Source organism: Cupressus sempervirens, chromosome 6 (genome assembly GCF_028749045.1).
Source record: "Cupressus sempervirens isolate cs-2001-9-10 chromosome 6, ASM2874904v1, whole genome shotgun sequence".
NCBI classification, from domain to species: Eukaryota; Viridiplantae; Streptophyta; class Pinopsida; order Cupressales; family Cupressaceae; genus Cupressus; species Cupressus sempervirens.
The window spans coordinates 632,230,606-632,256,056 of NC_143123.1; the positions used below are offsets into that span (position 1 = coordinate 632,230,606).

A 25,451-nucleotide genomic window follows, 5' to 3' on the forward strand; every position below is an offset into this window, starting at 1 on the left:
ACTAATGCTGACTGGGTAGGCAATATGGATGATAGAAAGAGCACCAATGGTGGAGTCTTATTTCTTGGAGGAAGATTGGTTTCTTGGCTAAGCAAGAAGAAGGATTGTACCTCACAAAGTATAGTGGAAGCATAATATGTTGCAGGAGCAAACAATTGCAATCAAATTGTTTGGATGAAGTGGATGCTAAAGGATATAAGGATAGAATTCAGTGAACCTATTATCATACATTGTGACAACACAAGCACAATGAATATGTCTAAGAATCCAGTATTGCATTCTAAGACTAAGCACAATTCTATCAAGTATCACATTTTGGGAGAGAAAATTGCAGAAAATGAAATTAGATTGGAGTATGTGAGCACTAAAGAGAAGATTGCAGATATCTTCACTAAGCCTCTTCCCAAAGAGATGTTTTAGTATTTGCGAGGTATGCTAAGGGTTATGCCCCTTCCTATTTTAGAGTAGATGATGCAAGAGTGCAACAATCTAGTGTAATAGAGCACTATTGTTTGTCTGGACTGAATTTTGATGCTTCCTATATGGGGGAGTATCTGTGATGGACAGAGTAATCTAGAATTCTTGTTTGATGCTATTTTTGAATAGTATATTTGGACACTTGAGCTAGGTAGAGATAGTTGTTGTAGAGATTGTTGATTGCTAAAACCTTTGACATTGATGTCAATGGGGGAGAAGTTTAGCATGAAAAATAGTGTGCATGAAGAAAAAAATAGTTCATAAAGCACGGAAAATAAGTACAACATGTTTGGAAAATTAGATGGAAAGAAGTACAACAAGTACAACATGGGAAAAAGATTGATGAAGAGGATTTGAAAAGAAAGGTTAATAGTCTTTTGCAGTTCATATTCTTGCAACTAAATGTTTTTCATCTATGTTTTCATCAATTCCAAAGGGGGAGATTGTTGGAAGCGTGAATGTTGATGATATTCCTATGGGGGAGTATTGTAGAAACATGATTAGATCATTATCATGATAATATGTTACATTCATGACTATGTTTTTCATTGATGTCAACATAGCAATTTTCGGTGGTATTTGACAGAAGAATAGTAGAAAGATCAAGTTGGTACGGATAGAAAGTTGAGCATTTTCACTAAAAAAAGTTAACGGGTCTAGTATATGTAGCTAACCTTGGAATAATAAGATATTAAGTTTGGAAGAAGTTATGAAATTTTTTGGTGAAGACTATTTTGAGATAGAGTTTATAGAGGCATGTTATGATAAACTTGTTATATCTCTTAGTAGAGTTGTTATTCTGAGAAGCCAAGGTTAAAGATGTAAATAAGACATGTTGGTGATGACATGGCTAAGCTCACTCGTCATAATGTCATGTGTATGGAAAGATATTCAAGTTTCAAGGTGGAAGATTAATGCTATTGCTAAGTGTAACATGTTCTTAATGTGGTCCTATAATAATTAATTGAGAAGTGTAATAGCTGACTCAAGGAATTGTTTTATAGATTCAATATAAAGGAAGGACATCTTCCATCATTCTAGCATCTTGGAATGCACAATGTAAATTTTTTAATTTAGATCTTTTTGCATGTGTATCACCATCATAATTAGCTTCTAAAGTTTTCCAAATTTCATGAGATGTTTTTTGAGTTGTTTTACCTGACTATACTCACTTTCAGGTAGAGCTAACAATATTGTTTCTCTTGCCCTTATGATGCACATAAATACTTCTCTTTGCTCCTTAGTATAGCTTTCAAAATTTTCTTCTTTTGCAATATTATTTGATTCCTTGGTTACAAGCTAATATCCTAGACCCATGCACAAAAGATGAGTCTTCATCTTATCCTTCTAGTTGTCGTAATTGGTGCCATCAAATCTTAGAATTTTCTTTCTAAACATGTTCGCCATGGATCTCCTAGAGTTGTTAAAAATTTTCTTCAAGGACCTGATGCTTTGATACCAATTGTTAGAAACAATAGTCCACCAATATAACTAAGAGGGTGGGGGGGTGAATCAGTTATATAAGAATTTAAAACATTTATCCTCTTTTTAACAATCTTGACCATTCAACCAAAGTAAACAACCATAAAGAGATGCACATAAACAATTACACTAGATATGTTGACTACGGAAACCATTAATCAAAGGGAAAACCACGGTGCGAATGATGCTCACAAGATGATGTACTAATATGAATATTCCTTGTTAGAGGATGGACCCAATTAAGAGTCTTATCACAACATTTAGTACAAAGAGTCCCTGTTAGGAGACTTTGAATCCGTGTTAGGAGATTCTAGTCCTATTAGGAGTTATGGAAGGCAGTTGAACCCACTATTCAAATAGCTTCAAGATCAAATCAATGAACCCACTATCCAATTGACCTAGGTACTATTCCTTTCAAAATAATAGATGTGAAACAAGGTTTACTTCTTCCTCTGTCCAGTACATCAGACTTCTTCTCCTTCAGACCATGCAATCATATCTGAAACTCTATAATTAGTAATAATAACCCTTAACGTTACTTACATGCATTAGTAAGTCACTCTTCTCTGTTTCTTGATAATTCACAAGTCTCATCTGCACACTATATATTGAACACAAAAAAACATCTTTCCTTTATAACATGCTCAATAATAAATCTTGGAGTTGGCTTCCCACGCGTTAACTAAATGAATACACATTTAATTAATACTATCGACTCACAATTATAAACAAACTTTCACACGTGTGACTTCTATACATGTGCACTCTCTAACATCATCAACAACTAGTATATTGTCTCCAGTTAACTGTGCAAGCCTTCACTATATTTGTGATGAATTGTAGCAATCACACAATAGGAACTGCTTTCTTAATACTTTGTTTCCATACGGTTCTTTCTAGATCGACCGTATCTTCCATACACTATCAAATTAGGTTCTACGCACTTTGTAGTGCCTGCCCCTAGTTTACATTTTCGAGCTACATTTCTGATATTATTGCCAAACTCTTTTAGGCCAATTTATGTTTGATGATTAGTATTATTATTTTAGAGATTATCAGATGATGTTTACACTCAGTTTATTATATGATGAGATTACTTGGTACTCTATATTTCATGCATGTATGATGATTATTCAATGGTTTCAGTTATCGATGATGATTAGTTAGATGGTTTATTATTCCAGGTGCTTCTTATGGATACTTACCCCATACTGCATGTGTATGGTGTGCATGTTGTTTTATTTATGTATGGTGAATAGTTTCATATATTTTACTTTACTTTGTATCATGGATTTGAGGATGTTGTATCTTGATCTTTACATATGTATATTCTTGTAAGCCTTTCATACCCTGTGACTTGTACAGTGGATGATTGAGCATTCCGAATTAATTTGCCAAGGAGCATTCGGAACAAATGTATATTATGGACATTGGAGTTTCTGATTATTCTTTCATATGTATGTGATAGTTGTTAGACTTAGAATTAATTAAATTTAAACGTGACTCAACATCTTGGGATCTTTAAGAAATGTAACTTACAATGTATGTTTGTCAATGATTACATGTTATTGCTTCCGCTACTATGTGTTTGATGTGTATGTTATACTTTCTTACTTTTTAAAAAAAATGTTTAGCAAACTTAGTGAAATTTTAGGTTAATTCTTTTGGATCCCTTGGTGGGGCGTTACATCTGGTATCAGAGCCCAAGTTTCTACATTGGGAGCTCTGGGTATATTGGAACGCCACGAGTGTTAACTAGTTGAACAAAAATGAAAACTTTAAACTATCATGTGTATCTCTTTCAAACTGAAACTTGAAACTAGTTGAACTGAAACATTATGTAAACTATTAGTTACCTATTTTTCATACTTCAACACTTAGACTTCAAAACTGAAATTATACTTAAACCGAGATTATAGGTAAACTGAAAAATTGAAAATATCTTGTTTGCAAAACATGTGTCTTCTATCTATGTGTTTCATGGTATTTTTAGCATCTTGTGTCTTGGATATTTTTGTAGGATGGTATCTGGGATGAGATCTTCCATTAGAGGCCGTAGTCTTGGCCGTGGCAGAGGCCATGGACGAGGCAGAGATGTTAGTGTTCATGAGTCTATCCACGAGAGCCCCATTCAGGAAGAGAACAGGGAAGAGCATGTCAGTGAACATCAGGAAGAGAACCACGAAGAGGGACATGCCGACTCTGAGGAGGTTGATCTAAGGCAAATGATGCGAACCCTTATTGATCGCTTACCTCCTATTCTTGAGCAAGATAGAGCACATCAGGTTGGACATGAGCATAGACGCAAATCTAGGAGTCCTTAGAGGGATCAACATAGATCCATAGTATCTTCTCAGATGAAGGATCTTCAGAGGTCCAAGATCAAGCCCTTTAATGGGCAAGGTTCTGGGTATGTAGCTGAGTAGTGGCTTATTGCCCTTGACAGGATTTTTGCTATGCAGGACTTTGACAGTAATGTCAAAGTGAGGTTTGCCATTACCAATCTAGAGTTATTTGGGGCCACCTGGTGGACTATTGAGGAGAAGAAGTTGGACATTAACATGGGTAGTGTCACTTGGGAGATTTTCTTGGAGAGTTTTCATGAGCGATTCCTACCAGAGGAATGGAAGCAGCATAGAGCAGATGAGTTCCATAACCTGAGACAGTTCACTATGACCGTTGTAGAGTATGAGCTCATGCCTTTTTCAGGATTCAGTGACAACCCAGAGCAGTTGGCACAACATTTCATTCGAGGCTTGAACAACTGTTTTATTGGGGGTGTTAAGGTATTTGAGCCTAAGACCCTCAAGGATGCGGTACATCGAGCTATCCTGGTAGAGCAGAGTGTCAACTTTGGGCAAGGGGGTTTTGTGGGAGCGCCTACTATAGCAGGATCTAAGGGAAACCACAATTTCGGTGGAATCAGGAAGCCTCCCTTCCCTAGGAGGAATCAACATTCTCATCAGCATTCTCAGCAGCATAAGGGATTTTACCCTCAGGCACAGAGTGGTGGCGGTGGATCCAACTCTAGGATCAATCGCAATGCTCAATGTAATAGACAGAATCAGCAATCTCGGCCTGCACAGAGTAACCAGTATTTTGCTAGCAGGGGTAGCCACGAGCGGTCGAATGCACCACCTATAGGGAGAGGATCTGGTAGAGGCATGGGATGTTATTCGTGTGGACAGATTGGTCATATTGCAGCATACTGCCCACAACGAGCATCTCAGTATTCAAGACCTAGGCCAGCAGCATCTGAGCCTACAGTCGGAAATGCAGGTGGATCTCATAGAGTTTTTGCAACGGTGGATCACCGTCAGGCAGACCATCAGGGGACAGTAGTTGAGACTACAGGAGCTATCTGAGGTACACCTCTCTCTGTATTATTTGATTCAGGTGCTACAGATTCTTTCATTTCTCCATCTCTAGTTGATAAGTGTAAGCTGGAGTCGGTTAAGCAAGATCATGGTTGGCAAGTGGAACTAGCCTCAGGCGCTAAAGTTTCCACAGATTCTATAGTTCATAAGTGTGGACTTAGCATAGGAGGGTTTGAGACTTCAGTCGATTTTTTAGTTATTCCTCTTGGCTCCTACGATGTGGTCTTAGGTATGGATTGGCTTGGCTCTCATAGGGCTAGTATAGACTGCAGAAAGAAGACCATTATGTGTCAGGATGACCAAGGGAAGGATGTTGAGATTGTGGGGATACCGAGGCCTATATCCCTATGGATGATCTCTGCTATGCAACTAAAGCGAAGCTTTCGTAAGGGATGTCAGGTATTTGCCGTTACGGTAAATGAGCTAGATGAGGAAGAATCTACGAGGAAGACCCTAGATCACCCTATTTTACAAGAGTATGCTGATGTCTTTCCGAGTGAGATTCCAGGCATGCCTCCGAAGAGAGACATTGATTTTAGCATTGAGCTCACTCCAGGAGCGGAACCTATCTCTAGAACTCCTTACCGTATGACCACTCAAGAGCTAAGTGAGTTGCGTTTGCAGTTAGAGGAACTTTTGGCCAAGGGTAGTATTCGACCTAGTGTATCACCATGGGGAGCTCCAGTGCTCTTTGTGAAGAAGAAGGATGGTTCTTTGCGCCTTTGCATTGATTACAGACAGCTAAATAAGGTGACAATAAAGAACAGGTATCCTTTACCAAGGATCGATGATTTATTTGATCCTATCAAGGGGGCTACAGTGTTCTCTAAGATTGATCTTAAGTCAGGATACCATCAACTTCGCATCAAGGAGGCTGATATTCATAAGACCACCTTCTGAACTCGCTACGGGCATTATGAGTTCATAGTGGTACCCTTTGGACTGACGAACACTCCATCAGTTTTCATGTGCTTAATGAATGGGGTGTTCCGTTCCTATCTTGATAGATTTGTTCTTGTGTTCCTTGATGATATTCTGATATATTCTAGGTCCCAAAAGGAACATGAGAAACATTTGAGTTTAGTTTTGCAGTGCTTGAGAGATAATCAACTTTATGCCAATGCGGCAAAGTGTGATTTCTTTCAATCAAAGATACAGTATTTGGGACACGTTATTTCAGGCGAAGGTATCTCTGTAGACCCTGCGAAGATCCAGGCAATAGTAGATTGGCCTGCACCCACTACTGTGTCAGAGATTCGTAGTTTCATGGGTCTAGCTGGGTATTATCACATATTTGTTCAAAACTTCTCCAGAATAGCACACCCTATTACCTCCCTTCAGAGGAAAGGAAAGAAGTTTCTTTGGACAGAAAAGTGTGTAGAAGCATTTCAGAAACTCAAAGAGCTTCTGACCAGTGCACCGATCTTAGTAGTACCTGATCCAGAAGGTGATTTCATGGTGTGTACAGATGCTTCCCTTGAGGGTATTGGAGCAGTTCTAATGCAGAATGGTCGAGTGATTGCATATGAATCACGCAAACTCAAGGATCATGAGTTGAATTATCCTACACATGACCTTGAGTTAGCCGCAGTAGTTCATGCCTTAGTGAGATGGAGACATTTCTTGTTGGGACACAGATTTGAACTACATAGCGATCATCGTAGTCTTCAGTACATATTCACGCAGCCTAATCTGAATGCTAGGCAAAGGCGTTGGATGGAGTTTTTGTGCGAGTATGACTTTGAGGTAAAGTATATCCAGGGGAAGGAGAATGTTGTAGCTGATGCTTTGAGTCGCAGGAAACATGCGATATCATCTATGACTCTTAGTATCAATTTGAGGTGTCAGATACTTCAGGCACTCCCCACTGATTCATGGTATCTGGAGGTGTGCAGTGAGATCAATTCAGGGAGACCCTTGGAGGGTAAGTTTTCAAGCTATGCCCTAGAGTCAGATGGCCTTTTGAGACATTCAGGAAGGATCTATGTGCCGCTACTGGATGAGCTTCGCATATTGATCCTATCAGAAGCCCATCGTGCACCTTACTCGGCACATCCAGGTGTCAAGAAGATGCATGCAGATTTGCGACATTTATTCTATTGGTCCAGGATGAAGTGCGACATTGCTGATTTTGTGGCTAGATGTCTTGAGTGTCAGAGAGTCAAGGCAGAACACCAACATCCGGCAGGACTTTTGCAACCGAATCTCGTTCCTTCATGGAAGTGGGACATCATCTCTATGGATTTCATAGTAGGATTACCTATGACTCTTCGTCATCATGATGCTATCATGGTCACCGTTGACCGGTTGACCAAGGTGGCACATTTTGCACCAATCAGGTCTTCCTACACTGCAGCTTCTGTAGCTAATGTTTTCATGCGTGACATTGTGAGACTACATGGTATTCCTTGAAAGATCATTTCCGATAGGGATCATGTTTTCACTTCTGCATTTTGGACATCACTACAGGATGATCTTGGAGCGCAGCTGAATTTCAGTTCAGCATATCACCCAGATACAGATGGGTAGACGGAGAGAGTAAATCAGGTTCTTGAAGATATGTTGAGGATGTACATGATGGATAGGAAAACTCATTGGGAGGACTATCTCTACCTAGTAGAGTTTGCTTACAACAACGGGTACCACAGTTCTATTGGCATGGCACCTTTCCAAGCCTTATATGGATGTCCTTGTCGTACACCTTTGAGTTGGGATAGTCTTGAGGATCGCATCCTGTTGGGTCCAGAGATGCTTCGTGACATGGAGCAACAGGTGGTGCGTATCCGAGAGCACTTGACAACGGCACAGGATAGGCAGAAGAAATATGCTGATGCACATAGGTCAGATAAGCAGTTTGCTGTGGGAGAGAAGGTTTTCTTGAGAGTGCATCCGTGGAAGAGTCCGATCCGTTATGGAAAGGGCTCAAATCTAGCACCTCGCTTTGTGGGACCATTCGATATTCTTGAGAGGATTGGTCCAGTTGCCTATCGTCTTGCTTTACCGCCCAGCCTTGCTCGCATTCACGATGTTTTCCATATTTTAGTACTTAGACAGTATATCCCTGATGTTGTACACATTCTTGATTGGAATGCATTGCAGGTAGAGGACGGGCAATTGGCTTTGGAGCCAATTCGTATTCTGGAGCAGCGGGAGTTGACCCTCAGGGGTCGAACCATAGAGCAGGTAAGGGTCCAATGGGACCCTACTGATGACTCTTCAGCTACATGGGAGGATGCATCTAGATTACAGGATTTATATCCCTATTTGTTTATAGGCTTCCAGGAGTAAGCCTAAGTCTAGGGGGGGTGGATGTAGTGCCTGCCCCTAGTTTACATTTTCGAGCTACATTTTTGATATTATTGCCAAACTCTTTTAGGCCAATTTATGTTTGATGATTAGTATTATTATTTTAGAGATTATCAGATGATGTTTACACTCAGTTTATTATATGATGAGATTACTTGGTACTCTATATTTCATGCATGTATGATGATTATTCAATGGTTTCAGTTATCGATGATGATTAGTTAGATGGTTTATTATTCCAGGTGCTTCTTATGGATACTTACCCCATACTGCATGTGTATGGTGTGCGTGTTGTTTTATTTATGTATGGTGAATAGTTTCATATATTTTACTTTACTTTGTATCATGGATTTGAGGATGTTGTATCTTGATCTTTACATATGTATATTCTTGTAAGCCTTTCATACCCTGTGACTTCTACAGTGGATGATTGAGCATTCCGAATTAATTTGCCAAGGAGCATTCGGAACAAATGTATATTATGGACATTGGAGTTTCTGATTATTCTTTCATATGTATGTGATAGTTGTTAGACTTAGAATTAATTAAATTTAAACGTGACTCAACGTCTTGGGATCTTTAAGAAATGTAACTTACAATGTATGTTTGTCAATGATTACATGTTATTGCTTCCGCTACTATGTGTTTGATGTGTATGTTATACTTTCTTACTTTTTAAAAAAAAAATGTTTAGCAAACTTAGTGAAACTTTAGGTTAATTCTTTTGGATCCCTTGGCGGGGCGTTACACACTTGCCCTTGTAACAAATACACACTATAGTATGCGTTGGAAACTGCAAATCATCAGATAAGTAATAGAATGTTCTTAATACAAAAATCACAGTCTGTTACTCTATTAGTCTTGTACAAACTTATTACTATGTTGTCATCAATGACAAACATAGTCATGAATACATCACATCAATGTTATGTGATGCTCCCCCATAGCATCAACATTCATGCTAACACTTACAATACTAGCTAAAGTGTGAACCTGTTAAATGATTTATAACAAAGGACATTTTAAGATCCACCTGATTAAGGAATTTTGACTATTGCAACTATTAGGGAACAATGGGCAGAATGTTCCAATAAAATAGTAACTTCATTTCTTGATCAAAACTACTATAATGTAGACATTCAATTTACTGCAATATACTCAACTACACCCTGGCTTGATTGTACCTTCACATTCACAACCTCTTCAAGATTAATACATGATTCTTTCAACTTCACCAAATATTTAAATTTTTTCATGAAACCCTAGAGCCTTCCACAACCTTAATATTTCCCTAACACATTTTAGTTTGATTTTCAAACATTATATTCACATACCATGCACCTAAAGACATCTTGATGCACAATTTTTTCCCCTATACTGCATCATCCCATAAATAATTTTACTTTTGAATTCGTGAAGAATAGTCAAACACATTTTGACCAAACAAAGCCTTTTTCCAGAATCTTCAAGAACATGTGTATCAATCACTTAAATGCCAAATCATCATCACTTATTATTATGAAACATCACTACATCGTGACTAATTTTCCTAATCACAACATCCATACCAGTCAACAATCCAAGATGTACCATCGATAGCTCAAGAACATTAACTCTTTATCCTGAAACTTATTTTTTAACTACAATACCTACCCAATGGTCATCCAAATAAGTTGTGGTTGCAACCATAACATCTAAGGACTATTAACCATATTCTCCTATGACCTCTATACTTAGCTCATCCAATATTTAACAGATCAATCAAATTACCTATTGCTTGTCACTAACTATTCTAGTTGTTACACTAACAAGCTTCGTTCGATCAGAACTCACTCATACCACTTCTTCAATAGCAACGGGCATACATTTGAAATTCAGAGATAGCCTTAAGTCTCTCATAAGGATCGCTACCACAAACACTCATCACTACTTCAACAGTAGCGATCATACATTTGACATTTAGAGATAGCCTTAAGTCTCTCATAAGGATCGCTACCACAAACACTCATCACTACTTCAACAGTAGCAGTCATACATTTGACATTCACAGATAGCCTTAAGTCTCTCATAAGGATTGCTACCACAAACACTCATTGCAATAGCTTATTCATCATATTTATACTCAACAACATAATAGGAATACTAAGTCAATTCTTGACAATAATGACAACACAATAATCAATCATCATGCAACCAAATCTATATCATGACAACACCAGACATCACCTACCATCACAACATCAGTTATGCCAATACAAGGTCTTTAGAAAGGGATGAATTGGAGGTTAGGGATGACATGGGTCAAGGACAAGGTAATCCTTGATCCATTATTCACAAAACCCAAAAATCCAAAGCTTTGTCTGCAACTTGAAACCCTAATTTTGATATCAAGGTTTGTTTATCTAAAAATTGCAAACCTACTCCTGCAATTAAGGAAAAAGGTATTTTGTTTAGGGGGAGGGCCTTGCCTTTGTCAAGCCCCAATTGGGTAATCAATATTAATATGATAAAGCATGTAGAAGCAAGAAAAATGAAAATATTCACCTTGCTTGGCAAATCTCCATAGATGGATTAGGACTCTCTATCCCCAAAAGTGTATTACTACTTGTATGTAGATGATGATCTAGAATGTCTCCATTAATGCAAATAGGTCCACTAATGCCAGATCATAGATCCATGAATGTGGATATGCCTTTAAATGCTTGATTGAACTCTTGAAGTCTCATTGAAAGCTTTCTTAAATGGATGACACCTTGGATAACTCTTACTCTGAAATAAATGCTTAATAGACAATATTGAATGCTTATAGATGACAATGGGTTGCTTGCACATGTAATGGCTTGTAGTGGATGCCCGAATGAAGAGAGGAGGTACAATTTTGGAGCAAAAACTAAGAAGGTCCAACTCAACAATGTTGGAAACAAAAACCCCCGAAATGGGCATATGATCCAAGCCAAATGCCTCAAGTAAGGGGCGACCTCATCCCTTTCCAGGGGTTAGGGATGACCTTGACTCTTACCCTAATAATTCTAGACCTCAAGATGCGCATTGAGATCTCAAGGATAAAAAATAATGACAAGAAATAGGTAGATAATTTGAGAACAAGGAGCAATCTAAGCATAAGTACATTCATGGACCTAGGAGATCGCAAAAGGGAGGGCTAAAATGTCTTACAAAGCAAGTGCTTCCATTTTTAGATGGTACAATAGTTATAAGGGAAAAAATAGGAAGCTTGAATACAATAACTTTCTCTCTAATAAATCAAGGTTCACACAACTCGAATATAGCTTTGTTATAGTTTCCCTGATCATTTCATCCATTGCTCCACCTAATCAATTTTTCTTTTCATTGCTTTCCTATGCATGCATTTTTCTAACTACAATATACCATATTGTTGATGAACTGATTCCTTGAAAAAGCAGACAACAAAAACTGTTCAATGCCATCTATTTCCCAAATGTTAAAAGGATGAGGCATGGTTACAATAACTACTTCTCAAATAAATCAAGATGCACAACTATAAGTTTGTGCATCCTTGCATTGCAATTATTATTGAATTATTAATTTCATTATTATAAATTTCTCTTTTGCATAAAACTCGTCTAGCCAATGAAAGAAACAGGGAGAGCAAGTCAACTTCACGAATCAAGCACACATATTGATAAACAACACATGCACTGGATTGAAAAATCTGAAAACAGCATTGTGATACTGTTCTTTAGGTCTTCAAAACAACAAATGCTAACAAATATATTATACATGACGACTTCATTAGCTTAAAACTATGCAGACTTAAGTTAATTGTGTTCTAAAATTAGATTAAATTTACTCAAAACTTCCTTCACTTCTTAATAATATTCATGTATACCTCCCTATTAATGTAACCATTGTACCTCATTGAAGTACAAATGCTAGTGAGAATATAAATAGAAACATATAAAAGAATCAAAATGAACTTTTGTTTTATGTTTTATTAAAACCAAGATGCAATCACTATTCTAAGGGTCTGTTTGGTTCCTGGAAGATGAGAGGAATTGGCTTTTTCAAAACCCGGATTTGAAAATTTGGGTGTTTGTTTCAAAATTTGCAAAATGGAATTAGCATACGGGACTTCCAATTTTGCCTCAAAACCAAGTTTTCCAACTTCCTAAAAAAAGTAGGAATTGAAAATCAAAACCTGATTTTGTTTTTTAAGGAGTTTAAAAACAATAGATTGGACTACTTTTTGAAATTTGCCTTTTAACTCCAAGCTTACCCATAAAAATGTGTTTTCACACACATCTTCCGAGTGAAACAAACGGTTTCAGTAAAATTTCAAAAATCAGAATGAAGATATACAAAACCTTGATTTGGCTAAACCAAAGTTTGTAGAAATCCGAGTTTTTAAAATTCCACGAACCAAACGGACCCTAATTTAAAGTGTGCATTTGACTCTAATATTTTATCAAAAATAATAAAATAGAGAGAATATGGATTTCAAGATCAGATCAAAACTTAAAATCATAAATAGAAAAGTTATGCCTCTACTCAAATGTCATTTCATTGACTCTAGAAACCGTGTGATCTTTCAGCCCATAATTTCACATAATAAAATGAACGAAAGCGTGTTAAGGGAGGAGACACGTGATATGCAATGCATTAGGGTCATAATACTAATCATGTTGGGGGTTTTATTAAAGGCATTTTAAGTCAAGACGCCTCTCCTCTTTTCACAGACCGCTAAATGAGTACCCGTTTTAAGTTATTTGAGTAATGATTAACAAAATCAAAAATCATACAATGCCGTCGCTACAAACAAGAATGTGGACAACTGGTATAAGCGGGCGGTCCCATGCTCACTGGGGAGTTTTATGAGGTGACAATTTTTTTTAAATTGTCAAGGAGTTTATTGAAGAATTTTTCTAATCTAAAATTTATAAATAGGTGTAGTTATCGAAGAAATTATTTTATCTTTTCATTCAATCTTTAGATATCAACTCTTTCATTTTTTTTCTATTTTAAAAAATGTAAGTTACAAAAAATGTAAATTACAATAGGAAGAATAGTAGAAAAGGGAACTCCACGAGAGAAGATGGCAATAGCTTAAAGTGAAAGAGTTATGAACCAAAGTTAGAAATATGGAAGACAAATTACTATCGAGAACCATTTTTATAACAAAATTGGATAAGAGGCTTAAGATCTTGAAGGACTTTCTTACTAATTGTACTTTCTTTCCACCAATCATTTTGTGCTAATCTCTTCTTGTTTTTCTTTGGTTCTTTCCCATAATGTTATTATAAAACTATTTATTTTTGAATAGTTTTTCATATTGTAAAATTTATGTTAAAAATATAATCTATATCATTATTAAGATAACAAAAAGTAGTTTTTAAAAACAAATCAAATTTCTTTAATAGCCTTATATGTCAATGGGTCCTTGGTCTCACTCTCTTGTACATCATAAGTAAATGTGATATATCACCTAAATGTCTTTACTAAGTAGAAAAGCATGAGAGTTGAATTGTACTTATTAAATAGATCAATGGACTTGACTAACATATTAAAAATTAAAATAATAATAATATTGTTATCTTATTATATGGAAGCCTCTTAAATTGTCAAGATTTTCAACCTATAAAAATAAACAATAAGTACATTAATAAGTGCAATTCAAATCTAAATTATATTTTTTAAACACAAATCAAACAATAGCTTATATTTACAATGATAAGATAAAAGCTTTATTATAAATAATTCATAGGATGCAAATTTGTCAAAGATTTCTAAATGGTTCACAAATCTCCAATAGTGAACAGTGATTGATAAATCATCAACAATGGATGAACCAATCAATCATCAATAAACAAGTGCTACATAGTGGCTTAGCACTTGCTTTTTTTAATATAAATATAGTTTTAATTTAATAAATTTATTATAGTTTATAAACATTTTAATTTTAAAAGATATTAGATAATCATAGTTTTCATGACATTAATTATAATTAAATTTTAATTTTATTTATAATTCTAATTTTAATTTTATTTATAAATAAAATAATTGATATATATGCATTAGAACTTAAATATCATGTGATACTGTTATATTATAAATAAATTATAATATGAAAATATAATATTTTTATTATAATAATATATAATAATATTTCTTAAATTATTATATAATATAAGGAATATAATTTTTTAAAACCAATCCACATACATTAAAAATAAATTAAACATTAATCATATTCACCTTAATAAAAAATAACTCTTAAAAATTAGTTTTATAACATGTAGGGGCCAATATAAGAACTAAATGAATTCACAATATTTTCTAAAAATTGTAAAGTTAACAATCTTGCACATAGTTTGATCAATTAAAATTAAAATCAATTAATTTTAACTCCAAACTAAAAAATTTAATCAATAGTTAAAGTATAAAATCTAAAAATATCACAATAGTACTAGCTTAGGGCAAGTACTAAAAAACAAACAAAACCATAAAATGACCAACTATTGATATAAAAGTGGATCCAGTATATTCAATGATTAAAATTGAGTGAGCTACTATTTAACCAGGTCTCATAGGTGTGAGTATCTTCCCCTAATTGAATTTGAACTTGACAAGAATTCTCTCCTTCTCCAGGTAGTGAATATCTTCCCCTAATTGAATTTGACCTTGAAAAGAATTCTCCCTCTCTTTATATCAAAAAGTCCATAATTGAAGATGATGAGTGATGCATCGCCTAAATTATAAATTACTAAACTTGATCTCATAAAATTTTGTCTTCAATTCTTAGCTCTAAGCACTAGTGGTTGTATCCGATGAGTTCCTAAATCGTTTAAGTGATGGCCTTGGCTGGTTAATAGCTAGCAAGAGGCTACTTGGCCTCCGGACTAGGCAATTGAATTCTACATATTAAATGAAAACCACTTAAAATTCCAAAAAGCCCAACTTAAAGTCAATGGGAAACCTCTCCATAAAACCACCGCCTAAACTTGGTCTAAAGTGAAGAAATCATTTTGTCTGCCTGTGAAACCGTGTGAGGTCAAATATGGCAACAGCGGCTGCCTCGGGAAGAATTCAAAAAATAGCACAACAAATTCAACTACTAAAATATGTTGCGTGTGGGTGAGTTGCCGTGTTGAATGGCGTGAGAATGGGGTTTCGCTTGGTTTTGTAGCCCATCATCAGATCAATCGTGTGAACCAAACGTTAAAAGCCCAATTTAGCCCACTATTTCTTACAGCTATTATATGGGTGTATTTTATTCTCAGCCTAACAACGTGTTTGGACAAACTATATTAAGTGGGCATTACATTGAGATAGAATCGTCAGAGCAAATACAGCAAATAAGATGAGATTCCCTAAATGGGCGCTGATTATTATTATTATTATGATTCTGCCATCATGCATGTTTGCTCAATCAGAAATAAGTCGGAAGAGTTTTCCTTCAGGATTTGTGTTTGGTACTGCCTCTTCTGCATTTCAGGTAAATGGCACTCCTGGGATTCGAACCTGTGTTGTTGTTGTTGTTGTTAAAAAGGTCTGTTTTTTTCACTTTGAAATGTTTTTGACAAAGTTGAGAGTTTGCAGTATGAGGGAGCGGTGAAAGAAGATGGGAGAGGAATGAGCATATGGGACATCTATTCTCATCGATTTGGTAAATTTTTAAGCCCATAAAATTATAAGTTTGGAGTTTTTAGATTTGACGGTGTTTGTATTCCATCAAAATTATGATTTATGATTAGAAGGTATAGATATTAACCATGACAGTTGATGTTCATGTCCATTAGAAGATTTGAAAGTAATGCTATGATCTTTTTTATGGCAGGAAGGGTGGTTGATTCCAGCAATGCTGATGTTGCAGTGGACCAATATCATCGATACAAGGTAAGAAAATGCACTGGATGTTACAAAGGAGAGCCCTTCTAATAAATGCACTGATTACAATTTATTGTGACAACTAATGAATGCACTGATTACAATTTATCAGTTGTACAAACCTATCAATCCATTGTTTGTTACATGTAAAAGTTGATCCAACAGTAATTACCAATGGGTGGATTGGTTACAAAGTGTGTTAAGATATAAATTATATAACCCATGATATAGTGTGAAAGCCCGTTTGAATGCAGGTCCTTTTCTAAATAATGAATAGTCAATGGACTGCTTGTTACTATTCTAACAAACAGTAAACAATCTGTACATTGATTAGAATAAATCAGTTATTTGATTGTGAAATTTTATTTGCATATACAACCTGTAAACAATCGATATATTGACTATAACGTTTAACTGTACAAGTTCTTCCTCTAAAAAAATAGTACATTTTGCAGGAGGATGTTCAACTCATGGTGGACATGGGGATGGATGCCTACAGATTTTCTATATCTTGGTCACGCATATTTCCAAGTAAGATAAGCCTACATGATATTGTACTTCTGTTTTGTCATTACATTTTTGAAAGAATTCTGATAATCTGAGAGATGGTTTGGCAGATGGCAGTGGAGAGATCAATCAAGCTGGAGTGGACCATTACAATAAACTCATAGATACACTTTTGGAGAAAGGTATTCCTAGCTTAAGATATTTTAGTTTGAATTCATTGTATGTTCTTGGATATATATTGTTATAAGTTTTGGAAATATAAAATAATTGATAAGTCACTGTTGTTCCTAAATTCTATTGTGTAACATTTTATTTTATAGATCAATGTTTCCAATCTTATTTTGTGATATATTACGAGGATGTGAATGATTACTCATTAGAATGTGGAAATATAGTTGAAGGGAAGAGGAACATGGATAAAGTGAGATTTCGAACTTTGAGATAAAAGAATCTAACACAGTTGAGTCAAGAGTTGGGAAACAATATTAATATCTTTGATGAAATAATCAAGTTTTATGTTTCTTGAATAGGAATTGAGCCATATGTGACACTTTATCACTGGGATCTTCCTCAAGCACTTGAGGACACCTACAATGGCTGGCTTGACTCCAAAATTGTGTAATCCTCCATTCCTTCCCTACTTTTCACAAATATATGACAATCTGTTTTTAGAAAATTTTATATGGTCTACAAGATCATTTTATTTGCAACATAAGAATATTGAATTGATATCTCTTTCATAATATTCAAAACTGTTACCCACACTCAATATACAAATAATAATAACCTTTAGATTAACTTAAACTAAATTGAAGGTCTCTAGAACAAGTACTTGTGAGGGCAATCTATTATGAATGCTCTTTATAAGTTGTCTACCTTCAACCAAAACAAATTCTATTGGTTAGATACTTCTCAACTTGGAGCAGTTAATGGAAGAAAGGTAGCCATTTGATGAACTCCCTTAACAATATTTGAACATTCATATTCAAAGAAATTGAGCTTTTAAGTATTTCAGATAATGAGTTCAGATAAAGAGATTCATGTCTTACCAAAAAAACTTAACTCTGGATCACTCTACTAAACCCTGATTCCTTTAGATTGGAAAAAAGACTGATCTTGTCCTAGAATCCAAGCCTGCCATATATTTGGTTACATACTTGGAAAGGAATATATGCTATTTTTTTCTTAGTCTTTGCCTGAAAGGGAATTCATGGTATATTATACTATATTCCTTGAATCTGTAGGGGGGATTATGTGAAGTTTGCAGAAACATGCTTTGAGAAGTTTGGGGAGAAAGTAAAGAATTGGATGACATTCAATGAGCCACACACATTCGCCATTCAAGGATACGATGTGGGTCTGCAAGCACCAGGCAGATGTTCTATTCTCCTCCGCACTTTCTGCATGGCTGGAAATTCTGCTACCGAGCCTTACATTGTAGCCCACCATGTTCTTCTCTCTCATGCCAAAGCTGTACAAATATACAGAAACAAATACAAGGTACTCAATTGCATCTTCCTAATTCTACAATTCATATCACATATACTTGTATTTCTACATATTATGGTCTATGTTAATATGTTTGGGATGCTGCTATCTTTTTTACAAACTGTATAGTTGACCAATTTTTAAAATATCGAAAACATCATGAATTTTTTCTAACATTTCAGCATTTGATCTTCATGATCTGCATTGTTTGTAGTTGATAACAACAAAAATTTTGAAAAAAAATCACTGCATTTTCGTGAATCTGGAAAAAAAAATTGACTTTGTTTTAGTACATCATCCCATATGTTTGAAAGTTTATAGATTTGGACTATGTTTATCTTTTATAAACACAATTATTTAGAAGCCTTCAAACATATTTGTATATTTATTTACATTTATCTAGACATATATTTGTATATTTATCATGCATTTATATTTATAAATATGTATAAATATTTATATTTGTAGGCAAAGCAAGGTGGCAGAATTGGGATTGCGTTTGATGTGATGTGGTATGAGCCAGCTTCCAATTCTTCAGAGGACAAAGCCGCCACACAGAGAGCCCAGGATTTCCAGTTTGGATGGTAACTATTCATTATGAATGACACCTACGATGATATACCTAATGAGTATATACAAGTTCATGGATCGAATGTTATAATTGCTGACGTAATGTATATATATAATTATACAGGTTTATGGATCCAATCTTTTTTGGGTCATATCCGGCATCAATGAGAGAAAGGGTGGGCAACCGGCTACCAAAGTTTTCTGCTGAAGAATCAAATCTGGTAAAAGGGTCGTTGGATTTTGTGGGGATCAACCATTACACAACGTATTATGCGAGCAGTAACAGAACAAATATCATTGGCGTACTTCTCAACGATTCCCTTGCAGATTCTGGGGCTGTCACACTCCGTCAGTTCTTTTCATAATCCCTTTTCTTCATTAATCTTTTTTTTTTAAGGAGTTCATATATATCTCTTAACAAAAAAAATCTTATCCTACATATAATTTTTTGTTATACATATATAAATTATGATAATGTTATTTTAATATAAATATGTAATGTTGAAGTTAAATTTAATATATTTTTATTAATAGTTTATAGAATAGTATATCTAGAATTTATATCTCTAGATGGTATTTATAAAAATGATATTTACCAAAATGAAATATTAGTTCTTAAATAACCGTTCTCTTAAAACTATTACAATTTGAACACATTTCATAAATTAATATAATTTCTTTATAACTTCCAAAAAAAAGTTTCAGGAAAAAAGAACCATTAAAATACAGTAAGTATTTGAAGAAATGTGACATCTCCTAATTATAGAAATGTCCTAAGACTAGTCTAAGCTCCCAAAATGCACCATTAACCAAATTCTTTGTAATCTACATATTTTTTAATCGGAACAACAACAAAATTTAAAAAATCATATATTTTGACGAATTTGAAAAAAAACAAATTTTCTTTTTTTTTTTCTTTTTTTATGTCTAGTACATTTTGTTGCTTGAAAATAAACCCTCCCAGAACCCACTGCCCTAACCAAAACCCCACTACCTAAAGCCCTAAACGCTATCCCAATGTTAATATAGAATTTTATTTTGTTTATAAATATTATATATATAGATAATATTACACTCTTGGTTGTTAGACCACTCTTCCATTAAAAAAGTGAGTTAAAATTGTATAAGATAATGTATGGCGTGTTACAATATATTTTGGATAAGAAATCAAGATGTCCTTATTAAACAGTCGGTGTATTGTCCCAAAGGTTGACACATGAATATCGATCCAGATTAAACCCATTTTCTAGAACAAAACATTGACATTTTTGTCCGCCATGTTTGAATTCTTTCCATATTTTCTCCCCAAAAAGACAATGGGTGGAATATGTATGCCCCACCACAAGCTTAAAGAAAAACAATGAATGGGATTTATTAGTTTCTCCACCAGCTCAGACAGGGACAAGCGATGGATAATGGATTAATCATAATATGGCCCAGATTCACTTGTTGAACAAAATATGCTATAAATAGTAATCTAAGTCCACTAAATATTGGAAAGCATGAGCTGTAAAAGTAGTGGGGTTGGTGGATTCAATAATAATTTCTGTCAATCAATATATTCACGAGAAAGCACAATATTTACAAGAAAGCTGTTTATTTCAACGTCAACATACAGATAATGGAGGCAGGTATCAAATTTGATATTTTTGAGCTGTATTTGATGAAGTAAATTAGAAGATCATATGACTACAAATCTATAAAATAGTAAACATAACATTTAGATTTATTAATAAATCATCAAATTTTTTATAACAATTTAGTATTTTATTTAATAATACACATAATTATAATATATGTTTCTTGGGGGGTGGGCTGGGAACAGTCCAGCCATCATCAGCAACAGCAGCAAGAGGATCAGTGGCCTCTGGCCGTGGAGGAGAAATCACCGTGTGAACTTATTCACGGGGTGATCTTGTATACCCCGACCCTTTTTTGTGAATTGTATTCTTAGTATATTTTTATTAATAGAAATGAACTATTCATCAAATAATATATGTTTCTATTGAGAATATTTAAATTTGTTATTTATTTGTTTAAATAGACATTAAAATGTTTAAACCGCCATAGATAAATCATGACTGGTAAAGTTAACCGTCAAATCGCAGGCCTAGAGGCCGGCTTTACTTCTTTCTTTTTCCTATTTCTAACTTTGTTGTTTTTGGATTTGGTACAGCATTCAAAGGAACAACAGCCATTGGTGACAGGGTCGGTGTTGCATTATTCAATTAATTATTACATTTATAGTATGATATGTTCGTTGTGAATTTCTTTTCAATAGTTGTTAAGATTGTTGATAGTTATAATTATCTCAGGCATCTTCAATATGGCTATACATTGTCCCCACCGGATTAAGAAGCCTCATGAATTACATCAAACAACGTTATGGGAATCCTCCTGTTATCATTACCGAAAATGGTGGGTTATATTATTCTTGATTTAATTGTATCTTTCTGAAATGAGTTTGTAACCAACTTTTCTTTTGAATTTATCATAAAAAATGATAGATTGTATGATTTTTATTAGTATTATTGTTACTAAATGAGATGATGGGAGAGTTTATATTTTCAATCATGGAATGATCTGTTATAGAGTTAACAGAAAGCTAAACAATCTTATTCTAGACAATATTATTCTTTGATCAACCTGACAGATCATTCTCCGTGATCCATCATCATGATAAATCAGCTGAAAAAAAGAATGATCCTAAACATTGATTAAAATTTTTATAATATTTAGTAATTCTTAAACTTACACCAATTTTTTCTTTTACTTCTATTTTTTCCCTTTATTTCTTAGACATTTACTTAAGATTTTTTTTGAAATCTAGAGATTTCTAAGATCTCTATATAATAATATAATTGTAATTCATTCATTTAATGTGATTCTTTTGTCTTTCAATTTTATATTTCTTTCAGCAACTAATATTCTTCTTTGTACTTATAAAATAAGTCATTGTATCCAGGCTTAATTCCATTTGAAAACTGAGAGAAAATTAACAACCCAACATTATTTTGTAAAATATGTACTAATTGATTTGTATTACAAGAACTTATTTTTAAATTTGTGTTTCCTCATGCTCTGCAGGAATGGACGACCCAAATAACAATCTTATACCTTTGCAAACGGCCTTGAAAGACACAAAGAGGATAGGCTATCACAGAGACTATCTTTCAAACCTTTCTGCTGCCATCAAGTTAATCTCAAACCTTTATAAAATACTGCATTATGGCATGCTTATAAACTTATTAATAACTCAATTTACTCTTAGTTCATTACACTATGAATCTTGATTGTTGATTTTTTTTAATTTTTTAAAATCTCAGGCAGGATGGATGTGATGTACGTGGGTATTTTGCATGGTCACTGATGGACAATTGGGAGTGGAGAGCAGGGTACACATCAAGATTTGGCCTCTACTTTGTCGACTACAATAACAATCTGAAGAGATATCCCAAGGCTTCTGTCAACTGGTTCAAAAACTTGTTAAAACCATAGAACATTTTCTTCTCCCATTCTATTCATTGCATACGGTTAGCATGTGGACCTAATGTAAGGAACCAGGCTTATACCTTGCATAGAATCAAGGTTGAAAGGAGTTATCTTTTAGCTAACTCCATGAATGGTCGTATTTGGCACTTCCTTCAAAACTTGGGTATAATTATTTTTAATGGCTTAGCAATTTGTGTGCTTTTTAATTTTAAATTTTGGTGGTTAAATGGTTTCTTCCAATGTTCAAAGATGGCTTGCTTCAATGTAAAGATGCATCTTATTCATTTGGCTATAGTTATGCGTGAATGTAAATTGAAAATAAGAGAGTGGAGTAGATCTAGATGCTTTCATATATTAAAGAATTTTGGACTCGTGATGGCTTTGTTGAATAGTTGCTTTCACATTAATGGTGTATAGATACTTAAAATTATAAAAATAAAATTTGTCAATTATTTTTTATGTTAGACATGTTAATGGGTATTTAAGGGTTGATCTTTCTCCTCAAAAAAGAGATGAAGTGTGTAACGAAGCAAAGGTATATGAAAATGCTTTTTATGCAAAGCTTGAGAGGACGACTATGCAAATTTTAACTTAAGTATAACAGAGATCTCAAGAAATGCATTAAAGTACTATCAAAATAACAATGAAAACATAACACATTGATTACCATCGGAAAACCCTTATCGGAGAAAAATTATGCCTTCCAAAACTTGCATAATATATCATCGAATCAAGAAAGAATTAAATACATTTTCAATTCAAGTTCTTACAAGAGCATCACCACAACTCAAGCTTGGAGAGACTTCACTAGCATCCTGTTGGCACCCACCCTTGCGAACAAAACTCCATGATGCAAACTGCTCCTCAAACCCTCATTATATAGTAATTTTACAACCTAGAAACCACTTGTGTTTTTACAATACCATGGGAAAAACCACCATGCCAAGTGTTTCCCATTATTGACAATTGTATTTCCAAGATGAGAAAAAACCAAGTTAAAATACTTTTCCCATCCAAAATTGTGTCCCCTAGTTTTGACCCTCATAGCTATCATGAAATGTGTCATTGATACTCTAAATATGGCCATCTATATTCTTCAATGGACATGAAACCTTTTGGCATTTTATACACCTTTTCCAAGGCATAAACAAGTGGAAAACTACCAACAACATTTATTGGAATTATTTGGAAAAACTTGCAAGTTTGAGATGCTTGATTCTCAATAAAGTGGAACAAGAAGCATGAGGTGAAGGGTAGGTCAAAGTCAACTTTGATGGAGTCACAAATGGAGATCTAGGTCCCTTAGGGGCTAGATGTGTAAAAAGAAACTCTAAGTAATATTCTCACTAAAGAGTCTAAAAAATAGAGGAGAGTACACATAATCAAGTTGAAGTTGAAGAGTGTTATTGTTTATAAAAATGGAAAAGAGAATTTAGGTGGATCAATTGCATTTCAAAGGAGGCTCATATTGTCAATGCTATTGCTACCAACAAATCACAAGTGTAAAAGATTGATAAAATAATTTTTCAAACATTGAAAAAAAAAATAGAGCCAAACACCTTGTAATAGGAACACCAATGGAGGCATGTAGATAAAGACACAATGTCAAGGTAATCAAGGCTCACTGTTTGGATTGAAGACTAGTTAAGGTAGTTAGTAGTTATGTGGAGAAGACATAGGTGCTTCAACGTTTATTGTGAGTTGGAGAGATCAACAGAGTAAGTTAAGTTGTGGAGATAGTGGGCATGCTAAGGTAGCATGTGAGATTAGATCAAAGGACTCAATGTATTCTAAGGTGCTAAGGTAGTGATGAGTATGCTAAGGTAGTATGCATAGGGGTAAAGGAAGCACTTAATGGTCTAAGTCACTCAAGGTGGATGTTGTGTTCAGTGAGGGAGTTGTGGAGAGTCTTGATGTAGGGGATACAATGTATTTCTTGGTGAGAATGCATAGTTGAACAAGGGAAGTTGTGGTGGTTCTAAGCATTCACAGATTGACATAGTGATGATTAAGGGTACTCAAGAGACTCAGCTATTTGGGATCACATACGGATAGAGTGTTAGTAGTGGGAGTCTTGTGGGGGATGACAAGGAGAAGACATGAGGGCTAAGTTTGGGGTTTAATGTGGGTTGAACAAGAGTAGATATTTGAGCTTCATGATGCATGCATAGTGCAGCAAAGGAATATAGCCAAGGAGGTTCAAAAGGTACTTCTATTTTGCAGGGATGTATGTTAATGTAGTCAAGTGTGTGGACATTTCATGAAGATTGGGGTTAAGATGTAGTCTAGGTGAACAAGATCGGCTTGACCATAATGGGCGTTACTAGTAGGGATCACTATGTTAGAATATATAGTCCACTAATATAACTGGGGGGGAGTGTGAATCAGTTATCCAACTATCATCACAAAAATTAACCTTAAACAAAATTAACCATGTGAGTAATATAAACTGAAACCACAAAAAGATACTCATACACAATTAACACTAGATATGTTAACTAGGGAAACCTTTGATCAGAGGGAAAACCCTAGTGGGGATGGTACCCACTAGATGATGTACTAATATAAATATTCCTTGTTAGAGGATAGACCTTGTTAGGAGTCTATTACAACATTCAATACATATGAGTCCCTATTAGGAGACTTTGAATCCTTGTTAGGAGATTTCGACCCTGTTAGGAGTTGTGGAAGACAGCTGGACCCACTGTCCAGACAATTTCAAGGTTAAGATCAAAGAACCACTGTCCAAATGATCTATGTATTATTCCCTGCAAAATAATAGAACTGAAATGTACTTTCTTCCTTTATCTTTGTCTTGTCAACCAAACTTTTTCTCCTTCAAATCTTGTAACCAAATCTCATATTGCACATCCAATTATCCCTTAGATC

At 34.7% G+C, this 25,451-nt stretch overlaps 1 protein-coding gene and 1 long non-coding RNA gene across 2 annotated transcripts; one reads left to right on the top strand and one right to left on the bottom strand.

Moving 5' to 3' along the window:
* Nucleotides 1–15,670: 15,670 nt before the first annotated feature.
* Nucleotides 15,671–22,775, top strand: LOC149553818 (beta-glucosidase 6-like). The gene is made up of 13 exons (XM_089789174.1): nt 15,671–16,113; nt 16,218–16,284; nt 16,456–16,514; nt 16,961–17,036; nt 17,123–17,194; nt 17,543–17,630; nt 18,257–18,512; nt 18,969–19,084; nt 19,195–19,418; nt 21,247–21,278; nt 21,386–21,488; nt 22,158–22,266; nt 22,397–22,775. Exons 1-13 carry the CDS (start codon nt 15,979–15,981, stop codon nt 22,566–22,568), a joined length of 1,509 nt encoding a protein of 502 aa, XP_089645300.1. The 5' UTR covers nt 15,671–15,978; the 3' UTR covers nt 22,569–22,775.
* On the bottom strand, nt 17,960–23,404 carry LOC149553819 (uncharacterized). The gene is made up of 2 exons (XR_016353197.1): nt 23,333–23,404; nt 17,960–18,483 (listed from the first exon to the last, which is right to left on the bottom strand). It is a non-coding gene; the product is annotated as an uncharacterized LOC149553819 (long non-coding RNA).
* Between the last annotated feature and the right edge of the window lie 2,047 nt (nt 23,405–25,451).